This window comes from Mauremys reevesii, linkage group 14, assembly GCF_016161935.1.
Source record: "Mauremys reevesii isolate NIE-2019 linkage group 14, ASM1616193v1, whole genome shotgun sequence".
NCBI lineage: Eukaryota > Metazoa > Chordata > Testudines > Geoemydidae > Mauremys > Mauremys reevesii.
This window is the reverse complement of record NC_052636.1, coordinates 4,659,654-4,680,481: the sequence shown is the minus strand read 5'-3', so window position 1 is coordinate 4,680,481 and position 20,828 is coordinate 4,659,654. Positions and strand designations below refer to the sequence as shown.

The window sequence follows — 20,828 nt, the reverse complement described above, 5'->3', positions numbered from 1 at the left end:
TGGGGGATCCCCTCAGACACTGACCCCATGGCAGCCACACCCCAGCAGGAGGGATATGGAGTCAGGAACTGGATTTTCCTCTGTCTGATTCTCATCTTTTCCACAGGAAAGTGACTCTACCCAGGGTGCAGCAATACATCTGTCTGGGCAGATTAGAGATCTGGAAATCTCTCTCCAAACTCTTCTCTCCCACAGCCCCTTTCAGTCTCTCTTTCTCCTTTTCCCCTCTCCCTGCCCGTCTGGTAGGAAAGTCCCATTCCTGGGTAGTTTGCTCCCCCAGGGCTGGATTTGCTCCTGCAATTGTTAATTGGACGAGAAATGAGGGGGGGTCTGTTTGTGTAGAGTCATTTTAAGGCCAGACCCCAGCATTTTCCCTTTGTTTCTTTCAGTTACTTGGAATGTCTGGATCAGTATTTAGTATTAACAGGGCCCAGGGCTGCCCTAGGGGGCTAGGACCAGCTGGAGAAAGTCATCCCCTGGGCCAGGCAGAGAAGCAGCTTGAATTCAGGTCACATCCCAGCACAGAACCCCGCTGGAGGAGCAGCAGCTGCTAAGCCTGGTCTCCCAGATCACAATGGAGGCTGCAGCGTCTGACCCAGGAAGCTGAACCCCAATATCCTCAGCAGAGAGGGACAGAGCGTTTGAGCAGCTTCCCTCCTTTAGCTCTCTGGGGGGAGCAGCTAATGAGAGCCCCTCCTCCCAGGGAGAATTGCTGGTCTCATTAGCCCCACTGTCCATCTGGAGTCACTCCTTGTCTTTCCATACAGTGACTCTGGATTAACATTGGTCTCAATGAAACCAGAGTTCAGAAAGAATGAGTCCAGAACGCTGTGGAAGAGACCATTGTGCGGCAGTGCTGATCCCCCTCCCACCTCCCTCACCCCCCAGATCGAGGACAAGGACTGGGGGGCACAAATTTTCCAAACGGAACCAAAAGTTCCTGCAGACAGAGGGAGCCCTGGGGGATGTTTCTTTAACAGGAGAATGGAAGGCCTAGAGGGCAAGAAAGGTAAGAAACTTCCATGGCCTGTCACTAGCAAATAATGGCCACCATGGATCCATCCCAAGGTGGCTACATCTTAGCACTGCAGGAAGCAACCCCTCCTGAAGAGCATTTGTCATGGGATTTGGGAAACTTCTGGACCCACACTGCACTCAGAGAGACCTCCTCATCCCGTGCCAGCTGGAGAAAAGGATTCAGCCAACTCTCCTGTTATCAGCTGGGAAACACTGATCCCCAAACAGGGGGAGGCCTCTGAATTTGATGGGTATTAAACGTGTGTCTGGTCTCTTTCTTGGCAAACATTTTAACAGAGATAAAGGAGGAAGAAATGATTCTCAAAGGAGACGGGAAAGATGATCTCTGGGCAATTTAACCCCCTGCAACAACCAGGATGGAGAATGACTCAGGGCAACAGGTTCCCTCCAATGAAGAAGTTGCTGGGATTTAGAGACATGGGGAACAGCCCCAAACCGGAGAGGATTTTTAATTGACATTTGATGATGACATAGAAAGAGGGAAAAACCTGAGATTTGAGATCAGTGTTCAGAAATGAAAAAGAAAGGGTGGAAATCAGAGGGATTTTTGGATCCATTTTTGTAAATTAGTGAAAGGAAAGTGGAACATCAGAGGGATTTTATATCAGTTGTTGATATAAGGTAAAATCTGAGTGTAGTTCACATCAATATTTGATAAACGAATAAAGAGGAAATGGACAACATAAGGACACATTTTGTATCCATAGTCAAGAACCTGAGATTTATTTTTTTTAGTAATTTATAAATAGAGACAAGGAAAAACTCAGGGCATAGTCACTTAGAAATAGACAAGTTGAGAGAAAGTGGGGCAAATTTTTAGGGTATTTTATATGAATCTTTGAGATTTGCAGAGAACACATGTCACAAGGTAAGCAACTGATAACAAGAAAATTAATTCATCTACACGAGTTCCAATCAACACTCCTGAGGTGAATTTTGGGGAGGATATTGTGTGTCGAGCCAATGAAGAGTAATACATTTTTGTAACTCTCCTTTGTGCTGCGTAAAGTATTTCTTTCCACACAAATTAAAGCCCAATTGTAAGTAAAATATCTTGCTTATAAAAGGTGCCTGTTCCAGAATTCTCTTTCCTACAGGGCTACGGTGCTTTGATTCCTGACCTCTCTCTGAGTGTTACTGGTGTGTGATGCTCACAATACTTCAGAAGAAAAGTTCTCTTATTGCTGAGTGTCATTCGCATTAATAAAAAGTTACTGATTTCCTCAAATCACACAGAATAAAACCCACCACAACATAACGTCACGTCAGGCAATTCAGGGAAAAAACCAAACCACCCCCCACCCCTCCGGGGCAGGTGTTGATCAGGGATAAGATCTGAGCGGTTCCCATCCGTGTCTGACGGGGGGGGGAGCGGCGCCGTTGGCCCCCAAGGCCCCGCCCCGCGGGAGAACCGGGCTCAGGGTCGATCCGGGCGGTGGCTCGCGCGGTCCCGTTACCGAGGCGGGGCCCCGCGCGCGGCCCGGTCCGGCGGCAGCAGCGAAGGCGGGAGAACGGGGCGGGGGGGGGGGTTGGGATGTTTTATATCCGGGTCTGAGCGTTGGGGGGAAAACGGGTCACAGACTCCGCCCCCGGCAGCGGGGAGACAAACCCCCAGCGCGGGGGGGGCGGGGCGGGGTGAGGGCCCCCGGGGGGGGGGATTTTACGGGACGCTCCTGCGCACGCGGGCAGTGACGTTTCCCCCCCCTCACACGGGCCGCAGGGAGCCGGGGGAGGGGGCGGCAGTGGGGGAGGGGGGAACAGTCACTGCCCGCGGACACACACTCACCTCCCCCCCTCCGGGATTTCCCGGACCCACCCCCCCACCCGCTACGGAGGCCGCACCGGGACCCCCCGTCCCGCCCCAGCTCCCGGCCCGGCCCCGGGCGGGGGGGGGGGGTCTCGGGCCCAGGTGTCTGTTCCCCGCGCCCCGCTCGGCTCTTACCGGTTCTGCCGCGCGCCCGGAGCCTCCCCCCGAAGCGGCCGGAAGTGACGCACCCCGCGGGGGGCGGGGGAAGGAGTCACGTGACGGGGCCGGTGTAACGACAGAAACAGCCCTCGCTCAGGATTAGCTACTTGGGCGGCACTGAGCATGCGTAGCCGAACGGAGCCTGCCGAGTAACCCCCCCCCCCGAGCCCGCGTGTCCGCACCCCCCCTGCACCCCATCCCCTGCCCCAGCTCAGAGCCTGCCCCCTCACTCAACCTCCCCATAGCCTGCAACCCCCGCCCCAACTCCATCCCAGAACCCGCGTGTCCGCACCCCTGCACCCCATCCCCTGCCCCAGCTCAGAGCCTGCCCCCCTCACTCAACCTCCCCACAGCCTGCAACCCTCCGCACCCCAACTCCATCCCAGAACCGCGTGTCCGCACCCCTGCACCCCATCCCCTGCCCCAGCTCAGAGCCTGCCCCCTCACTCAACCTCCCCATAGCCTGCAACCCCCACCCCAACTCCCCCGAGCCTGCGTGTCCGCACCCCTGCACCCCATCCCCTGCCCCAGCTCAGAGCCTGCCCCCTCACTCAACCTCCCCATAGCCTGCAACCCCACCCCCAACTCCCCCAGAACCCGCGTGTCCGCACCCCTGCACCCCATCCCTGCCCCAGCTCAGAGCCTGCCCCCTCACTCAACCTCCCCATAGCCTGCAACCCCCACCCCCAACTCCCCAGAACCCGCGTGTCCGCACCCCCTGCACCCCATCCCCTGCCCCAGCTCAGAGCCTGCCCCCCTCCCTCCACCTCCCCCCAGCCTGCAACCCTCCTGCCCCGCAACTCCCCCGAGCCTGCGTGTCCGCACCCCTGCACCCCATCCCTGCCCCAGCTCAGAGCCTGCCCCCTCACTCAACCTCCCACAGCCTGCAACCCTCCCGCCCCAACTCCCCCAGCCCGCGTGTCTGCACCCCTGCCCCCATCCCCTGCCCCAGCTCAGAGCCTGCCCCCTCACTGAACCTCCCCATAGCCTGCAACCCTCCCGCCCCCCAACTCCCTCCCAGAGCCCGCGTGTCTGCACCCCCTGCCCCCCATCCCCTGCCCCAGCTCAGAGCCTGCCCCCCTCACTCAACCTCCCCATAGCCTGCAACCCTCCCGCCCCCCAACTCCATCCCACAGCCTGCACCCCAAACAGGCCCGGATTAACCTTTTGTGGGCCTGGTGCTAAACATATTTATGGGTCCCCATGGGGGAAATGGGGACATGGGGCAGGGGGGCAGAGTCCTCAGAGCGAGGGGCTGGCCGGGGGCAACAGGAGCTGGATCATGGCACGGCAGGGACAGCCCCACTCCCCCCAGCCCAGTATAAGGGCACTGTTTACAAACCGGGAGCTGCCAGACCCACGCTGTCCAGCCCAGCCCTGCACTGCCATCATGCTTCTTCCCCTTGGGGGCAGGCCCATGCTGCACCATGCTACATTCTGCCCAGCACCCCTCTGGCTCCCTATGCCCAGCACCGCACCACCCAGAGACCCCCACCAACCCCCTGCCCAGAACCCCTCCGACTCCCTACGCCCAGCGCCGCACCACCCAGAGACCCCCACCAACCCCCTGCCCGGCACCCCGCCGGCTCCCTACGCCCTGCGCCGCACCACCCACAGACCCCCGCAAACCCCCTGCCCAGCACCCCTCCCACTCCCTACGCCGCACCACCCAGAGACCCCCACAGACCCCCCTGCCCAGCACCCCTCTGGCTCCCTACGCCCAGCGCTGCACCGCCCAGAGTCCCCCAGCTACCGGCTGCCCAGCACCCCTCCAGCTCCCTACGCCCAGCGCCGCACCGCCCAGAGACCCCCACCAACCCCCTGCCCGGCACCCTCCGGCTCCCCTCGCCCAGCGCCGCACCGCCCAGAGACCCCACCAACCCCTGCCCGGCACCCCTCTGGCTCCCTCGCCCAGCGCTGCACCGCCCAGAGACCCGCAAACCCCTGCCCGGCACCTCCAACTCCCCTCGCCCAGCGCCGCACCGCCCAGAGACCCCCGCAAACCCCCTGCCCGGCACCCCTCCGACTCCCTACGCCCTGCGCCGCACCACCCAGCGACCCCACCAACCCCTGCCTGGCACCCCTCTGGCTCCCTACGCCCGGCGCCGCACCACCCAGAGACACCCCGCAAACCCCCTGCCCAGTGCCCTCCCAGACCACTCTCCCACCCACTCAGACCCCCCCCACAGATCCTCTCACTGACCAGTGCCCCCCATCTGAAGACCCCCACAGCCCTCCCACAACTGCACAGTGCCCCACCCCTTCCCACTCTGAGCCCCTACAGATCCCCTCACTGTCCAGTGCCCCCCACCACCACAACTGCACGGTGCCCCACACAGACCCCCTACACTTCCCAGCACCCACATACACACAGATCTCCCCCACTGACAGCCCCCCAACACACAGAGATCTCCCCACCCCCCAGTGCCCAGCACCCCCCAGACCCACTAGAGACCTGCTCTCCTACACCCTAACCCCCAGCCACAGTAGCCGGCCCTGATGTGAGGTGACTGTGTCTGCCAGGCTGAGCTGGCAGCGCAGCCAGAGCTGGTTCTGGGGCAGGAGAACTCCGGCCCCTTGGGAGTGGTGGAAGCAGCCAGGCTGGAGCAGGAGCAGAGCCTACCCGGGCCAGGCTCCCTCAGGACCCAGATGAGCCTCCCCCACTGTCCCCTGTGAGTGGCTGAGACTGGCCCAGCCTCTGCACCAGTCCCAGGTGGCTCTTCCCCGGGGAGGCAGGTGGGACCCCACAGGTCCCAGGCAGTGGAGACAGCTCAGAGCTGGAGCAGTGCTGGGGATTGGGGCAGATCCCTGAGACGTGACTCCCGAGATCCCACCCAGCCCACCCACACCCATTGGCCCCGTGGCCAGCAGCCCTGCAGAGCACACACCTCTCTCTCTCCCTGCTTTCCTATCACCAGTTATGTTACTACAGGAATGAAATCGAGACATCCCGTAAAACAGCTAGTTCCACATTGTTCTTCAAACCTCAGATCATTGAAATGCAGCTTTGCATTTGAGATACTATATGACTGTAGTACACTTTGCACTGCCTGCATCTACACTGACATCAGGAGAGGAGAAGAGGACAAGACTGTCCCTAGCATATGTGATTTTAAAGAAAGGTGAGACACACCCACCCACTATCAATACAACAAGAAGGGAGAACAGTAGCTGGTGACAAGAGAGAAGATGCGATGAAACCCTTCTGTACCCACAACTGATGTCTGAAAAGCATCAGTCACGCTGCAGATCAAAGAAAGAAAGAGCAGCCAGTTTCAGACAGATAGGATCCTTATGACCTATATAGGAGAAGTGCACTTCCCTATAGCAGTTTCCCAACATAGTTTTCTTATGGATTTATTTATTAAGCAAAAATTAAGATTAGGAGTCTAATTTAAATTATGTACATTTTCAGTGTTAGTTAAGTATGAAACTATTGCAGCTACTTTTATTTTACTCCTGCCTTCATAAAAAGCTACCGAGTTATAACAGATAATTACAAAGACTAAAGTACATGCTTTAATATAATTAGGACCGGGCAACCCAAGATGAAAACTACACCGTGGAAGAGTCCTACAACCAGGTATTGGAGGCCAATCCCTTTATCAATGGAATCCTCAACCAAAATATGAGGAAGGAGAAGAGTCACCCTCAAACTTTTGACAATAGCTCAAGGTCAGACACCAAGGAGACCAGCACCATTCGTATTCTGGTTTTGGATAAAATACTTGATCTTGCCTACATCATAGAAACCTTCCTCTCTCCAAGTCTACACCCCACTACACCTTTTAGCAATAAAGTAACCATTAAACAAGTTCTGAATCAGTCGTCTTTCTTCCCAATTTAGTTTTAACAATAAAGCTGCAACGTAAGTAGCTATGGGAGATGACAGTGCAACTACTAGGTATTGGTGGGGGAAAAGTGTGCTAGTAATGTCCTGGATATACTGGCAGGGCCGGCTTTAGGCCAGCTCAACCAATTCCCCTGAATCGGGCCCTGCCCCTAAGAGGGTCCCGTGCCCAAGCCCCGGTTCGTTGTATGGGCAAGAGTCGGTGCACTGTACCGGGGTGGCCCGGCTTCTCCAGGGGACAATTTAAAGGGCCTGGGGGCCCTTTAAATTGCCACTACAGCCACACAGCTAGAGCCCTGGGGTAGGGCTGTGGGGATCTGTGGGCTACTTAAAAAGTCCGTGGCTCCCGTTGCTTCTATCGCCCCAGCCCTTTAAATAGCCACTGGAGCCCCGCCGCTCCCCCAGGGCTCCGGCAGCTGTGTACATGGCCAGGGCTGTGGAAGCAGGGGAGCCCCAGGCGGCTGCTGCTACCCTGGTGGGGGAGGGAGGAGGAGGAGGGAGCACTTACCATACCGGGTGGTCTGTACCCCCTGTACCTGCACCCCCTGCCCTGTCTCCAGCCAACCACTCCCTGCCCTGTCTCCAGCCAACCCCTGCCGCACCCCCCCTGCCTGAAGCCAGCCATTCCCGCACTCCTCTGTCTTCAGCACTGCCAATCTATGCCGCGCCCCCAGGGCCCTGCTTGAAGCCAGCCAGCCCCCCCCCCCCGTCTCCAGCCATTGCTGCACCCCTTGCCCTGCCTGCAGCCAGCCCCATGTCCACTGGTGCCCTGCAATTCCCTGGGCAGTAACCCTGCATACCTGCTTCAATGATGGGAGAAGAGAGCAGCTGGGACCCACACATGTGCACACCCTAGGGTGACCAGACAGCAAGTGTGAAAAATCGGGATGGGGTGGAGGTTAATAGGATCCTATATAAGAAAAAGACCCCAAAACTGGGACTGTCTCTATAAAATCGGGACATGTGGTCACCCTAGCACACTCCCAGGGAGTGGCGGGGACCCACACATGTGAAACTGAGCTCATTTCTAGCTCAGGCCCATCTTTGTAAAAAAGAACTGTAGGTAGGGTTCACATACAGCCGTATTTTCCCAGACATGTCAGACTTTTTGGTTCTTAAATTGCTGTCCGGGAGAAATTTTTAAAAATGGACATATGGTAACCCTATTGGTACCAAAAATACATACTCCGGCACATCCTTTACATCAGAACTTTTTATAGGGAACCGGTTGCTAAGAAAGGAAAGGCTTTTTTTTAAACCTTTTTTTTATTTTTTTAAAAGTCATCCCTGCTGGGGCCCCGCCGAAAATATTTGAATTGGGTGGGCCCCAAACTTCCTAAAGCCGGCCCTAACTAGTCTGTTCAGTGTTATAGCTTTTAATATGCTACTGCAAACACTGTAATAGAGCATTAATGTCCCAATGTACTGTAGCTTGTTTTAACTTACCGTAATACTAGACGTGGTGCATGTGAGCATTGCCGTAACGAGGGCAAGGCGAGCGAGGCACTTGCCTCGGGCACGGAAAGTGAGGGGCTCAGAAAGTCTCTCCTTCAGCGGCAATTCGGCAGCAAGTCCTTCCCTCTGAGAGGGACTGGGGACTCGTTGCCAAGTTGCCGCTGGTCATCAGCAATGGAGAGGGGCGGCACATATGGCTCTTTTGCAGAAATTCGTTGGTGGATCCTTCCCTCCAATAGGGAAGAGCTGGACATGCTGCCTCTGTTCCTTGCCTTGTGTGCAAAAATCCCTAGTTACGGCTCTGCATGTGAAGCTCTCTTAAAAGCTGACACTACAGTAGTGATATTCCCAAGCCAGCATGCATAGGGCTGGGAGTGGGGAATGCTAACACACTTTCATACATAGCATGAGAAAAGCACAATTTAATTCAGTGAGTTAAACACAGTGTGAAACAGCAAATGCAGTGGTATGTTTGATGTGGAGGAGTAGTCTAATAGTAATACATGTAATGAATTTGGGAAATACAGTATAATGTATATTTCATGGTTTGCTTCACTGGAAACTATAATTGAATTTCTAATTTTTTAAATAAACAGAGTGAATTACTTCAAAATGATATATTATTGCTTCCTTACCACACACCAGGTCATTGGGTTATTATGTAAGATGTTTTATATTGTACTATAATTTTCCTTGTTGCGGGTTTTCAGTGAGTTCAGTGCATGCAAAGGAAAGAGGAATGTGAATGTTATAAAAAATTGCTACTGTCACTTTACATTGTTCATGTATCCTGGAAGAATACATTCTGTAAAGAATTGATTGATTTCACAATATGCTTATATCTTGTGTGTTACTGAGACATTACAAACAACAATATGTTAATTGCATAATGATTGTTGATAAATCAGTATAAAGTTTTTGAAAAAAATCTCATTACCAATACAATTTGTGAATATATTGAAACTTACAGATAGCCTTGATGCAAAAAAGGAATTGTTAATAATTGACCCCTTGTGTGATGAGATCAGATATGAAAGAACATGCCTGAGGAATTGGAGGTGATTTATTAGATACTTACTTTTACATTGGACATTAACTGTTCCACTGAAACTTTTTTAAAGGGAATGTAACAATAGTGAGACTAATATCTTCCTGTTAGCTACAAGTAAACATTGAAACAGCATGTACTTCTACTGAATATGCTTAATAATGGACTTTGAGTGAACTTGTGTGACTTGACTCTGGGGAAAGACTTCACAGAATGTGGACACAAAACAGTAGCATGTTGCATGTTTGAGAATGTATTATCATCAACATGGGGCACAGCAAATCAGGTGATACATTGTGTAAGTGTGAGACAATAATATGAAAACAAGTGTGTATATATGTGAGCAATAAGTCATTTCAATTACTAATTAAAAAGAGAGAGAATGGATTTTTATCTATGTCCAGAAACCAGAGGGGGGGAAAAAGGAAAGCAAAGCTCATTTATGCAGTCTGCTAATGTACTCTCTAAAAATTTCAAAAACTTCAAACGATTAACTAGTAAATCCTCATCTGATTGGAACAGTAAAATTGTTCTGCAACCCAGACAAAGTGATGGCCACAACTGCGGACCACTCATCTTAAAGTTATTGAATACTGTCGGAGAAAAACTCAGTTCTCGCTTTTTCTTTGGGTGCAGCAAAATCAAATACTTTATTATTTCTCCAGCAATTACAATAGAGGGAGAGAGTGCCGTAGGACACAGGGTCGCCCCAGTCCCGGACAGGTCTCTCAACAGGTAAACAATTACAGCAGCATTTATACCTTTGTTACAGACAATAACAAGCAATAATACAGACAATAATGAGCAACAACTGCATTTTGTTTATACATAAGCCATCCTGCTATCTTATTTTTCTCACTTCTAGGAAACACCAGTCTACATATTTGGTTATCAGTTGCAAGGTCGTAATAACTCCTTACACAGTTCTTTCCTTCTCGCCTCACACCATCCTCGCTTCTACAAGTCTCACGTCATTAGGGTTACAGTGTGGCCTAACTCTTGCTAACTACTAGCCTGACTCTTGCTAACTGACTGACATGCATTAAGATCCCTTCAAATCCTTGTTAATTCTTTCCCTACTTCCACAATACCAAATTGCCATTAATATTGGTTATGTATGTTTACTTATCCATGTTGAAAGTAAATGCCAGAGATTACCAGTGGGCACTGCACCGGTGTCCTTGCCAGGGTGTACGGGGTGCGCTTCTGGTCCCAAGAAGGGATGGAGTCTCCAGTGGAAGGTGCGGTGCTTGGGGACCAGATTCTACCAGCCAGCCCTTCCTGACAGCTGCTGCTGCTGCAGTGGCCAGGAGCACCAGGTGCTTGTAAATCACTGTAACCCAGAGCCCCTTTCGCTCCCTCACTGTAGGCAGCCCTGCCAGGAGCATTCAACAGCATTGCCGGACCCTGTGGCTGGGCCGCTGATGCGGGGGCGATGGGATAAAGGGGGCAGCGCCGTTAAAGCATAAAGCACTGCCACAGCGGAAGTGTCATGTCAGCCATGTATGGGCCGGACCAGTGGACAGTTCTTACCGGTACACTGGACCGGCCCACTTTCACCTCTGGTAATTATAATGTGTATTCTAAATATCTGTGTTGTTAGGTTGCAGAAACGTATTTGCAGCACAAAGACATCAGTGCGGTAGAAACAACACAAGAGGCTAATACTGCATTTAGAAGACATATAGCAATTCTTCTAATGAAGGAGTCAGGTAATTACTTTCTTCCATGTCTTGTGGACTCATTGGGCACATGTGAAGATAACATGAAGAGTGGAACTTTGTCACATAGTAGACAGTTATTTTAATACCCCTAAAGTGGGATATCTCATAGGTTTGGTTCTATAATGGTGACTGTGAATCAATAATATCTCTAAGTACTCAAAAATTTGAATGGGGTGAATGATTGCTATTGATCGACCAGTTGAATGAAATTTGCATTTTTAGATACAGGTGCAGTAAAGTAAAAATTTGAGAAAATATGATTCCAAAAAAAGAAGAAAAAAGTTCAAACCATTGACTGCATTAAAATATTGACAAGTAATAAATTAAGATTTGCATTTTCAGTGTTGGTCGTACTATATTCATCATTTCATAACGCTATAATTATTTTTAAGAAAGCGTGGAGGACTACTGCATATACTGCAACTTTATCAACTGTGAAAAAGAAATTGAGGATTGCACGATGGTAAGAAATGTAGGATTGAATGAGAAATATATGCCATAAACTGGCTAAGGATCATAATTCCTGTAAAAATTCCACAACAGTAATCATTTTCTTCATGCTGATATAGTCATATATTAGGTAACGCTCCCATGTGGAAGGAACAGCATGAGTGAATGCAAAGTATGTGTAACATTATAACTTCTATGATTTCATTTCTTAATTGTTACTTATCAAAGGTCCAGTGTGATTCTTGCAAGAGGTGGGCATGTATACCCTGCATTACAGAAGGAACCAATCAAGAAAACCTGACAGATGAGAAGAAAGAGTACAGCTGCAAGAAATGTGCATAGTTCACTTCATTACCCCCCCAAAACAATAAAAAACCCATAGTTTAAATGCCTCTGTTTCAAAACATAATGCAATCCTGTGACAGAGCCAGGAACAGACCCTGTTAACTCCACAGCCCCGTCACCCGCAGCTTGGAAAGGCCCCCGAGCACACTGTATTAGGCTGCAGGAAGAGGTGTGCAGGGACTGCAGCTGAGCTGTCCTGCCAAGACAGCCTGTGCATCCCTGGACAAACCACCTCGCTAGGGGGTGTCCCCTGGGTCAGGAGAAGTCAGTGTCCAGCCCTGTGGGGCTGCGCTCCTGGCTCATACCTCCAGCACTCACTGCTGCCCCTCCCTTCCCAGCTGCACTGGTCAGCCAGCCCCAGGCCTCTGTGAGGTCACTTCCCCCCGCCTCCACCACCTCAAACCTTCAAACTGGGACCTGGTGCACCAGTACCAATCAGAGTGCACTAGTGTAACTTCTGTCTACACTAAGGGTTTGCACCAGTGCCTAAAACACCAGGGTGGCAGAGACCTTCAGTGCCAAAACAGCAGTACGGTGGCACTAGAACCTATTTCTAGCTCGGTCACAGACAGCCTGGGTGACCTTGGCCACGTCAATGTTTCTCCTCCCAACTTTAGTCTCTTTACCCAGCTGCCCACTCACCGGGGTCTCCTCTCTCCAGAGCTGCTCACCACTACAGTCTGTGTGGGTGTCCCCAGAGCTAAGGCAGGTCAGCTCTGGAATAGTCTTACAAGGGAGGCTGGGGAGTCTCTTTCCCTGGAAGTTTTTAAGAACAAATAGGACAAAGCTCTGTCAGAGACAATCTACAGATACTTGGTCCTGCCTCGGCAGAGAGAGCTGGACTTGATGATATCTTGAGGTTCTGTCCAGCACTACATTTCTAGGATGCCATGCGATATATACGTACAAAACACAACATCCAGAGTAAAACCCACCACAACATAATGTCAGGAAACTCAGGAAAAAAAAAGAAAAAACAAACAACAAAAGCCACAGCATAAAATGACAATACAGGGGAAAAGAAAACACGATGCAAACTAACACACCCTAGGACAATATTACACAATGAAAAAAAAAAAAAAAAGAGCTCATCTCAAACCAGCACAACACAGGCACCAAACATGCTGAGGCAAAACAATTCACTATAAAACTGCTCCACAACATGGTGCGATCACAGTTCCAAATGGCACCATGCAAAACAGCTCAGCGTAGAACAGGACACAGCACAAAAGAGAATTATTTCAGTGTAGGCCTGGAAGGGATCTTGAGAGGGCGTCTACTCCAGCCGCTTGTGCTGAGGCAGGACCAAGTATCCCTAGACATTCCCAGACTGGTGTATCTCTAACCTGGTCTTAAAAACCTCCAATGAAGGAAATTCCACAATCTCCCTTGGAAGCCAATGCAAGGCAAACACAGACCAAAACAACGCTGCACACACACACGCGGGGCCTGGGGTTAAGGGGAGAGGCAAGAATTCAAACAATCTGGGTTCAGTTCCCAGTTTTGCCCCAAATTCTCCATGCAAACTTGTTAGACACCGGCGGCTGGCCCGTGCCCATTGACTTGGGCTCACATGGCTCAGGCTGTGGGGCAGTTTAATTGTGGTGTCCATTTTCCGGCTGGGGCTGCAGCCCAAGGTCTGGCACCCTCCCACCTCGCAGGGTCCTACAGCCTGGCTCCAGCCCGAGCCCAGACATCTACACTGCAATTAAACAGCCCCTTCATCTGAGCCCTATGAGCCTGAGTCACCTGGCATGGGCCAGCTGGGGGTTTTTAATGGCAGGGTAAAGATACCCTTGGTGTCTGTTCAACACCTGTTACAATGGGGACCCTGATCTTGGTCAGTGTGCAGAGTCCTGACCAACAGGGGAGCCTGAGCTCAGTTGGGGGCTCTGCAACTCCCGGCATTACAGGATCCCTGATTCTGTTTAGGGCCCCTGCAGTATCTGGCAAAATGTGGGGGCAGGATCTCTGTCAGGTTCTGTGCAGTGCCCAGTACAGTGGTGGAGTGTGATCTTCATTAGGGTCAGTGCAATGCCAGACTCAGCAGGATCTCTGAAGTGCCCAGCACAATGGAGGCAGCGGTTTGGGCCGCAGTCATGTGCTGCCTGGCACAAGGGGGGGCGTGATCTCGGTCCAGGTCTCAGTTTTACCTGGCACAACAGTGGGGTCTGATCTCACCTGGGGTCTCTTCAGTGCCTGGCAGAACAGGGCCCAGATCTCAGTTGGGGTCTCTCCAGCATCTGGCAGAACAGGGCCACACTCAGTATGATAAGAGCCCCAATCTCAGTCACACACCTGGAGAGAAAAGGGGGAAGATTTTTGAGAATTTGATATCAGTATTTCAGAACTGAGGAGAAAATGGGGCACAAACTAAATATTTGCCAATATAAGGGACAAGCATCATGTGGGGAGATTTTATGTCACCATTCAAGAGAAAAGATGGGAAATTGGAGGGGATTATACAAGGATATTGAATCAACAGAATGGGATGGATTCTTCTTGCCTCACACTCACAGGGAAAAGGAGTGGGGCTGGAGTCAGAAAGTCGCTGGCTGTGGGGAGGGGCTGGCAGTGGGGTCTGGGAATGTGACTAGCAGGTGATGGGCGGGGGGAGTAGCTGGGACTGGGAAACGTGGGGCTGGGCAGTCTGGGGCGGGGTGGGGCCCTTGATCCTCCCTCCCCTTCCTGGCCCTTCCCAAGCCCCGTTGCCAGCAGAGAGTGGCCCCCCCAGCGCAGCCCAGAGGTGTCCCTGTCTCAGGCCCCCCCAGCCTCTGCCCAGCTCAGGAATCACTCGGGGGAACCATTTCCCACCCGCACAAGGACAAATCCCTGCAGGTGGAAATGGGGGAAACCCCCCAAACCTGAGACCTGAACTGGCCATTGGCGAAGGGGAGAGAAAATGGGGCACAGTCGGGGGACAGGGAACTTCTCAGGGGTTGGGGAGGGGTCACCCTGGGTGCTGCTCGTGGCTCTCTAGGAGAAAGGGGTCAGGACGGGGAGGTGGGGTCCCCACGGGAGGGCAGCGGTAAATCCGAGGATCTCAGCCCCCTTTCTCTCCCCGCTCCTCGGGGTCACCTGCCCCCGGCCATGTCCGGGCTGCACCGACATTTCCCGCCCCCCCCCCAGCCCGGTCCCACCCCCCCAGCCCCGCCCGGCCCCACACCGGGGCCCCAGTGGGGCCGGGCCCCTCCCCCGGCACCCCCGCGGGGCCCCAGGGAGCAGATCCCGGCGCTGCGAGATGCCGGGTCCCCCCCCCCCCGGGCACTGGGGCAGAGTCACCGCCCGGCCCCGCCCCCGGGGCTCGCTCCGGGACCTGGAGGCTGCAGCTCCGCAGCGGGGCGGGCGGAGCCCGGGGCAGCCCCAGGGCGGCTCCAGCGGGGCAGGGCCCGGACCGGGCACGGGGGGGTTAATGAAGGGCTCTCCCGCCGCGATCTGCGCATGCCCAGAGCTCCAACGGCACCAACCCTTCTCCGGCCCGGGAGAGGCTCCAACGGCTCCGCGCGAGCCAGGCAGAACCGCAGCGCCCAACGCTCCTTCGCAAACCGGCTCCGTCTCCTCTGCCGACGTCACTTCCGGATCAGGGAGCAGCTCTCTCCGCAGCTCAGGGAAGGAGGGTTCCAGCAGCTGTTACTGCGCATGCTCCGTGCAAGCCCCGCGCGGGGCGGGAGAACAAAGCTGGTGCTGCCGCCTCCGCCTGAGCCGGGCCCGGGCTGAGCCGCTGCTGCTCCCCGGGGGGGGGTCTGTGCGGGGGGGCCCGGCCGGGGGGGGGGTTTCTCCAGCTGGGCCCCGCCCCCCGGGCAGCCCCGGGCTCTGCCCGCCACAGCCCCGCCCGGAGCCCCCGGGGAGTGAGAGACCCCGGGGGGGGGCGGGCACGTGACTCTGCCCCGGGGAACCCGGGAGAAGCCTCGGAGCCGCCTCGGCCCCAGCGGAGCCTCAGCAGGATCCGCCCCCCCCCCCGCTGGGATGGGGGCCGGCGGGAGTCCCTGGGGGTGTCGGGCGGGGAGAAGCTGGAGTTGCGGGGGGGGGAAGGTCAGTGGGTTGGGGGACGCGGGGGGAGCAGGCGGGCGGGCGAAGGAGGGAGGGGGGTTAATTGGCTCCTGTCCCTGTTGGTGCCACTTGCCTCTCGCCCCCGATACAAATTCTCTCCAGTTCTGCCCCTTTTCTCGCTCAGTGTCTCACCCGGGCTGTAAAATCCGGGGAGATTCGCCCCTTTCCCCGCCAATGAGCCGCTCTCCCGTCTCCCCCATTTCCCCCTGGTCTCTCCAGGAGTCTGATTTTCCACCCTCAGTTGCAGGTCCTGACACGTTTTCTCTGCACATCTCAAGGGTGGATGTGCCCAGCCCTGAGGCTGTGGGTCCTGGAGGTGGGTATCGCTGGTGGCTGCAGAACAGCGGGGGTGGGCGTCTCTTGGGGAGGCGGGACAGGAGGTTAGAGGGAGCCTGGTGCTGTGCCAGGGGCTCCGTCTGGGCTTCCCCGGCTGGCTCCTGGCATCGCTGCCGTGCCCAGTGCACAGAGCTGGGGGAGGGGATCCCTGGCACTAGGTCAGGGGATGCCAGGGAAGCAGAGTGAGGGGTCCCACTGAAAAGCATCAGGGGGTCCCGCTGGGTGGGGGAGGAGATCCCAGACAAATGGCAGATCCTGCTGGGGGGGAGTCCTAGGCAGGCAGTGAGGGACTGAGTTCCCAGTGGGCGGGTCCCTGGCTGCTGGGGGCTCATGGTGGGGGGAACCCTCTGGGATTCCCAACCTGACACTCATGGTCTGGTGGGACTTCCCTGGCCGGTGGGGCTTTGAGGGGTATCTGGGGTCCCTGGCTGGGGACTCTCAGGGCTGTGGGCTCTGGGAACTTCTACTAACTATGATCCTTCTCTCTGATCAACTTGTGCCAGAGTCCTGGCTCCAAGCACTGCCGGGCATTCCCCAGTCACAGGCCCTGTCACTGTGATAACTTTCTATCCACTTATCAGTCACTGTTCATGTAAAATCACAGATTTTCCTTTTCTCCTCTTTTGAAAACTGCAGGAACTTTCGGTTCTGTTTGGAAAATTTGTGCCCCCCAGTCCTTGTCCTCGATCTGGGGGGTGAGGGAGGTGGGAAGGGGGTCAGCACTGCCACACAATGGTCCCTTCCACAGCGTTCTGGACTCATTCTTTCTGAACTCTGGTTTCATTGAGACCATTGTTAATCCAGAGTCACTGTATGGAAAGACAAGGAGTGACTCCAGATGGACAGTGGGGCAAATGAGATTAGCAATTCTCCCTGTGAGGAGGGGCTCTCGTTAGCTGCTCTCCCCAGAGAGCTAAAGGAGGGAAGCTGCTCAAACGCTCTGTCCCTCTCTGCTCAGGATATTGGGGTTCAGCTTCCTGGGTCAGAGGCTGCAGCCTCCATTGTGATCTGGGAGACCAGGCTTAGCAGCTGCTGCTCCCCCAGTGGGGTTCTGTGCTGGGAAGTGACCTGAATTAAAGCTGCTTCTCTGCCTGGCCCAGGGGATGACTTTCTCCAGCTGGTCCTAGCCCCCTAGGGCAGCCCTGGGCCCTGTTAATACTAAATTCTGATCCAGACATTTCAAGTAACTGAAAGAAACAAAGGGAAAATGCTGGGGTCTGGCCTTAAAATGACTCTACACCAACAGACCCCTCATTTCTCGTCCAATTAACAATTGCAGGAGCAAATCCAGCCATGGGGGAGCAAACTACCCAGGAATGGGACTTACCTACCAGATGGGCAGGGAGAGGGGAAAAGGAGATAGAAGGAGAAAGAGACTGAAAGGGGCTGTGGGAGAGAAGAGTTTGGAGAGAGATTTCCAGATCTCTAATCTGCCCAGACAGATGTATTGCTGCACCCTGGGTAGAGTCACTTTCCTGTGGAAAAGATGAGAATCAGACAGAGGAAAATCCAGTTCCTGACTCCATATCCCTCCTGCTGGGGTGTGGCTGCTGTGGGGTTAGTGTCTGAGGGGATCCCCCACAGTGACTCCTTTGGTTGTGCTTTTTTCTAGCCTTGTGTTCAGAGACTGTTACGGGGTGAGGGGAGGGAGAAGGGCGGTTAAAATGTCTCTGTGGGCTTAGCCTGGCAGGAGAGGCTAGGTCTACACTGTACAAAGAGATGAAGCCTTTCTCAGCATGGCAGACTCTAGGGTGCCTGTCTGCAGGGAAAGGGCCTGGGGGAATCATGCTGTGAAATGAATTAAAGCCTGTTCTGAAACCTTCACAACTGCCCTTCTCGCCCTGCCAGGCTGCGGAATAACATCCATGTTTCACTCCAGTTCATCCCGTCCTCTCGTTGGACAGGGGAGAGAAATGGCTGCAGAGGAGCCAGTTCAGGTAGGTATTATCAGGGGGGTTGCTGGTGGGTTCCTCCAGGGGGGGAGAGGGACAGCAAATACGTGGGAGATGGGAAGGTTTGCACAGGCTGGTTTGCACAGCAGAAAATAACCCAGCTGCATGGGGCTGGGAAAACTGACCAGACTCGTAGTGCTGGAGCCCGACCTGACTAACCAGCGGCTGCTGTGAGATATGAAGGAGGCACCCACCAGTGAGGCTTAGGGGAGATTCCCCTCCCTTCACATCCAGCTCTTCAGAATGGGGAGGTTGTTGGGCTTCCTACCAGGGAGCTGTCCCTGGACCCTGCTAGGGGCTCCATCTCCTGAATCAGTCTGTGGCTAGTAGTGGGGTGATGGCTCTGCTGGGAGAGAGGAGGGGCTCTCGCTTCGTCCCCTCCCCCTGGTGTTTCCTGGATGCTCTGAGCAGGGTGGGGGTGGAACTCTGACTGCAATCCACCCAGAATTTCTGTTTGGCTCCTGTCCCCCATGTATAGGGGGGCTTTGAGTGGGGCAGCAGGTACTGAGTGTTGGACTCTTGCTCTTTCAGGGGCCGGTGACCTTCGAGGAGGTGGCTGTGTACTTCACCAGGGAAGAGGGGGCTCTGCTGGACCCTGCTCAGAGAGCCCTCTACACTCAACATTTTGCTGTCCAAATGCATAAAAACCTAGCAACCCTGTCCATCAGCTGAAATCAGTTCCAATCCTCTAAGTGTCTAGTTTATGTTTTCATCAATTAAACAAAAGGTATCATTCCCTGAAGCAGAGCACAAGTTTGAAATACAGGCAGCATAGAGCCAATATTCATAATGTCAACTACAAAAAAAGATACACATCTAGAGATAGCATCATTATATTCAGCCAATCAGAACCTCTCCATAGACCCCTTACACGACCACTTCACTGTAATATTGGCTGCAAATATAGAACAGTGGTCGCAATGGTCATCTATACAGTTACAGATTATGTCAATAACATCACAGGAGGTGACACAGCATCAGTGAGTCTGATACTGGAATACTGCCTCCAGTTTTGGTGTCCTCATTTGAAAAAGATGTTGTGAAATTGGAGCTGGGGCAGCAAAGAGCCACCTAATGTTCTGAGGACTGGAAAAAATACCTTCTAGTGAGCTATTGAAAGAGCTCAACCTGTTTAGCTGATCAAAAGAAGATTGAAAGGTGACTTAATTGAAATGCCTTAATGGAGAGAAAAGATTGGGTATTTAAGGGCTCTTTAATCTAGCAAAGAAAGGCATAAGAAGACCCAATGGCTGGAAGGTGAAGAAAGACAAATTCATATTACAACTAAGGCACAAAAATTCAAACAGCGAGGATGATTCACCACAAGAACAAGCTACCAAGGAAAGTGGTGGATTCTCCATCTCCTGATGTCATTTAATGAAGACTAGATGCCTTTCTGGAATGTGTTTGCCTTAAAAGTAGCTATTGTGTCCTACAGGAGGCCTGTGATATGCAGAGGGTCAGATTAGATGCTCTAATGGTCTCTTCTGGCCATAAAGTCGACTCATTTCTGAAAAACCGAGTGTAGCATTGGGAGCAGTGTCTGATGTTTCCCTGTCTAGCCGGCTTGCTGCCTAGAACGAACGCTCCTTGAGTGGGGTGATCCACAGGGAGTAGCTCAAACCTCCAAAGTGCCTGGCCAGGGGCAGGACATTAGCCTAGCAAGGGAGGGGTGTGGCAGTGACATCACAAAGGCCTTTTGCAGGACCTCAGACTATTGGTCAGAGGTGGTGGGGAGGTGGTGACCTCACAGAGAGATGCTGACATCAGCCAGGCAGGACATGGGTGAGGGGCAGGGAAACCTCAGAGACCCCTGTGGCTTTGCTTCAGCAAGTCTCCTTCTCCAGGTCTCTCTTTGAGGACTGAGAGAGTATTTGGGTTCACGGACGTGAGCACCAGGAGGAACCTCTTTCAAGTTTTCTCCTTCCCTTTTAGTGATTTTACTAGAAAACAGCCGTCCCTGTTTAGAAGGTAAGAGCCTCCTGGAGGTTTGAAAGCTGTTCAGTCTGATCCATCTGGTGACAGTTGAATTCTAGGCATGGAAGACATGAGCTTAAGGAGGCAGAACTTTATTCTGCACCTGGGATTTTGTCCCTTAGAATCACTGGGGACATTAGGGTTTGTTCTTTTTGCTTCCCCTCTTCCTCCCTCCTCTTTTTCTCTTGCTTCCTTTGTCCTTTTACCTGTTCCCCTCCCAACACCAGGAGGGTGTGTGTGTGTGTGTGTTGCGGGGGAGTGCTCTGCAGCTCCCACTGTGGGAGGTCCACCCAAAAATATGGGGCTGAAATAGTGCTCGGGCAGTGATCCCATCAGTGACCTGGGCCATCCTTTGGGCTCGCTGGTGAGAACCCTCAGCCTCCCGTCCTCAGTCTCTATCCCTGATTGGCTGAGCAGGGGGTTATTGACAGGGACGAGACTCAGGTCCTTGGTGCTCTCTTTTAAGAGCAAGGAAATAAGTCAGAACCAGTTCTATGTTTGATGAATTTTGCTGCTTCTCTGCATTAATGGTCTCTCAGGAGAACTGCAACGTTAGAGAGAATCGTGAACTGCTCAAATACTTGCTGAATAATTACTATCACTGTTGTTGGTCTGGAGCTCATCAGAGCACTTTATT

At 53.4% G+C, this 20,828-nt stretch overlaps 2 protein-coding genes and 1 long non-coding RNA gene across 3 annotated transcripts in view; 1 reads left to right on the top strand and 2 right to left on the bottom strand.

Moving 5' to 3' along the window:
• Positions 1-20,828, top strand: part of LOC120381416 (zinc finger protein 271-like) — a 1,091,725-nt gene that overhangs the window by 350,478 nt on the left and 720,419 nt on the right. The gene's annotated exons all lie outside the window — the stretch shown is intronic.
• LOC120381435 (zinc finger protein 850-like) overlaps positions 1-20,828 on the bottom strand; it is a gene marked incomplete at its 5' end in the record, with an annotated part of 117,533 nt that overhangs the window by 28,907 nt on the left and 67,798 nt on the right. Inside the window, 2 exons of the mRNA XM_039499632.1 lie at positions 6,439-6,449; positions 12,344-12,362. Coding sequence (XP_039355566.1) covers positions 6,439-6,449; positions 12,344-12,362 — 30 coding nt within the window. The remainder of the gene's footprint in view (positions 1-6,438; positions 6,450-12,343; positions 12,363-20,828) is intronic.
• Positions 12,585-15,437, bottom strand: LOC120381476. Its single transcript, XR_005588074.1, has 3 exons — positions 15,344-15,437; positions 14,058-14,174; positions 12,585-12,632 (listed from the first exon to the last, which is right to left on the bottom strand). It is a non-coding gene; the product is annotated as an uncharacterized LOC120381476 (long non-coding RNA).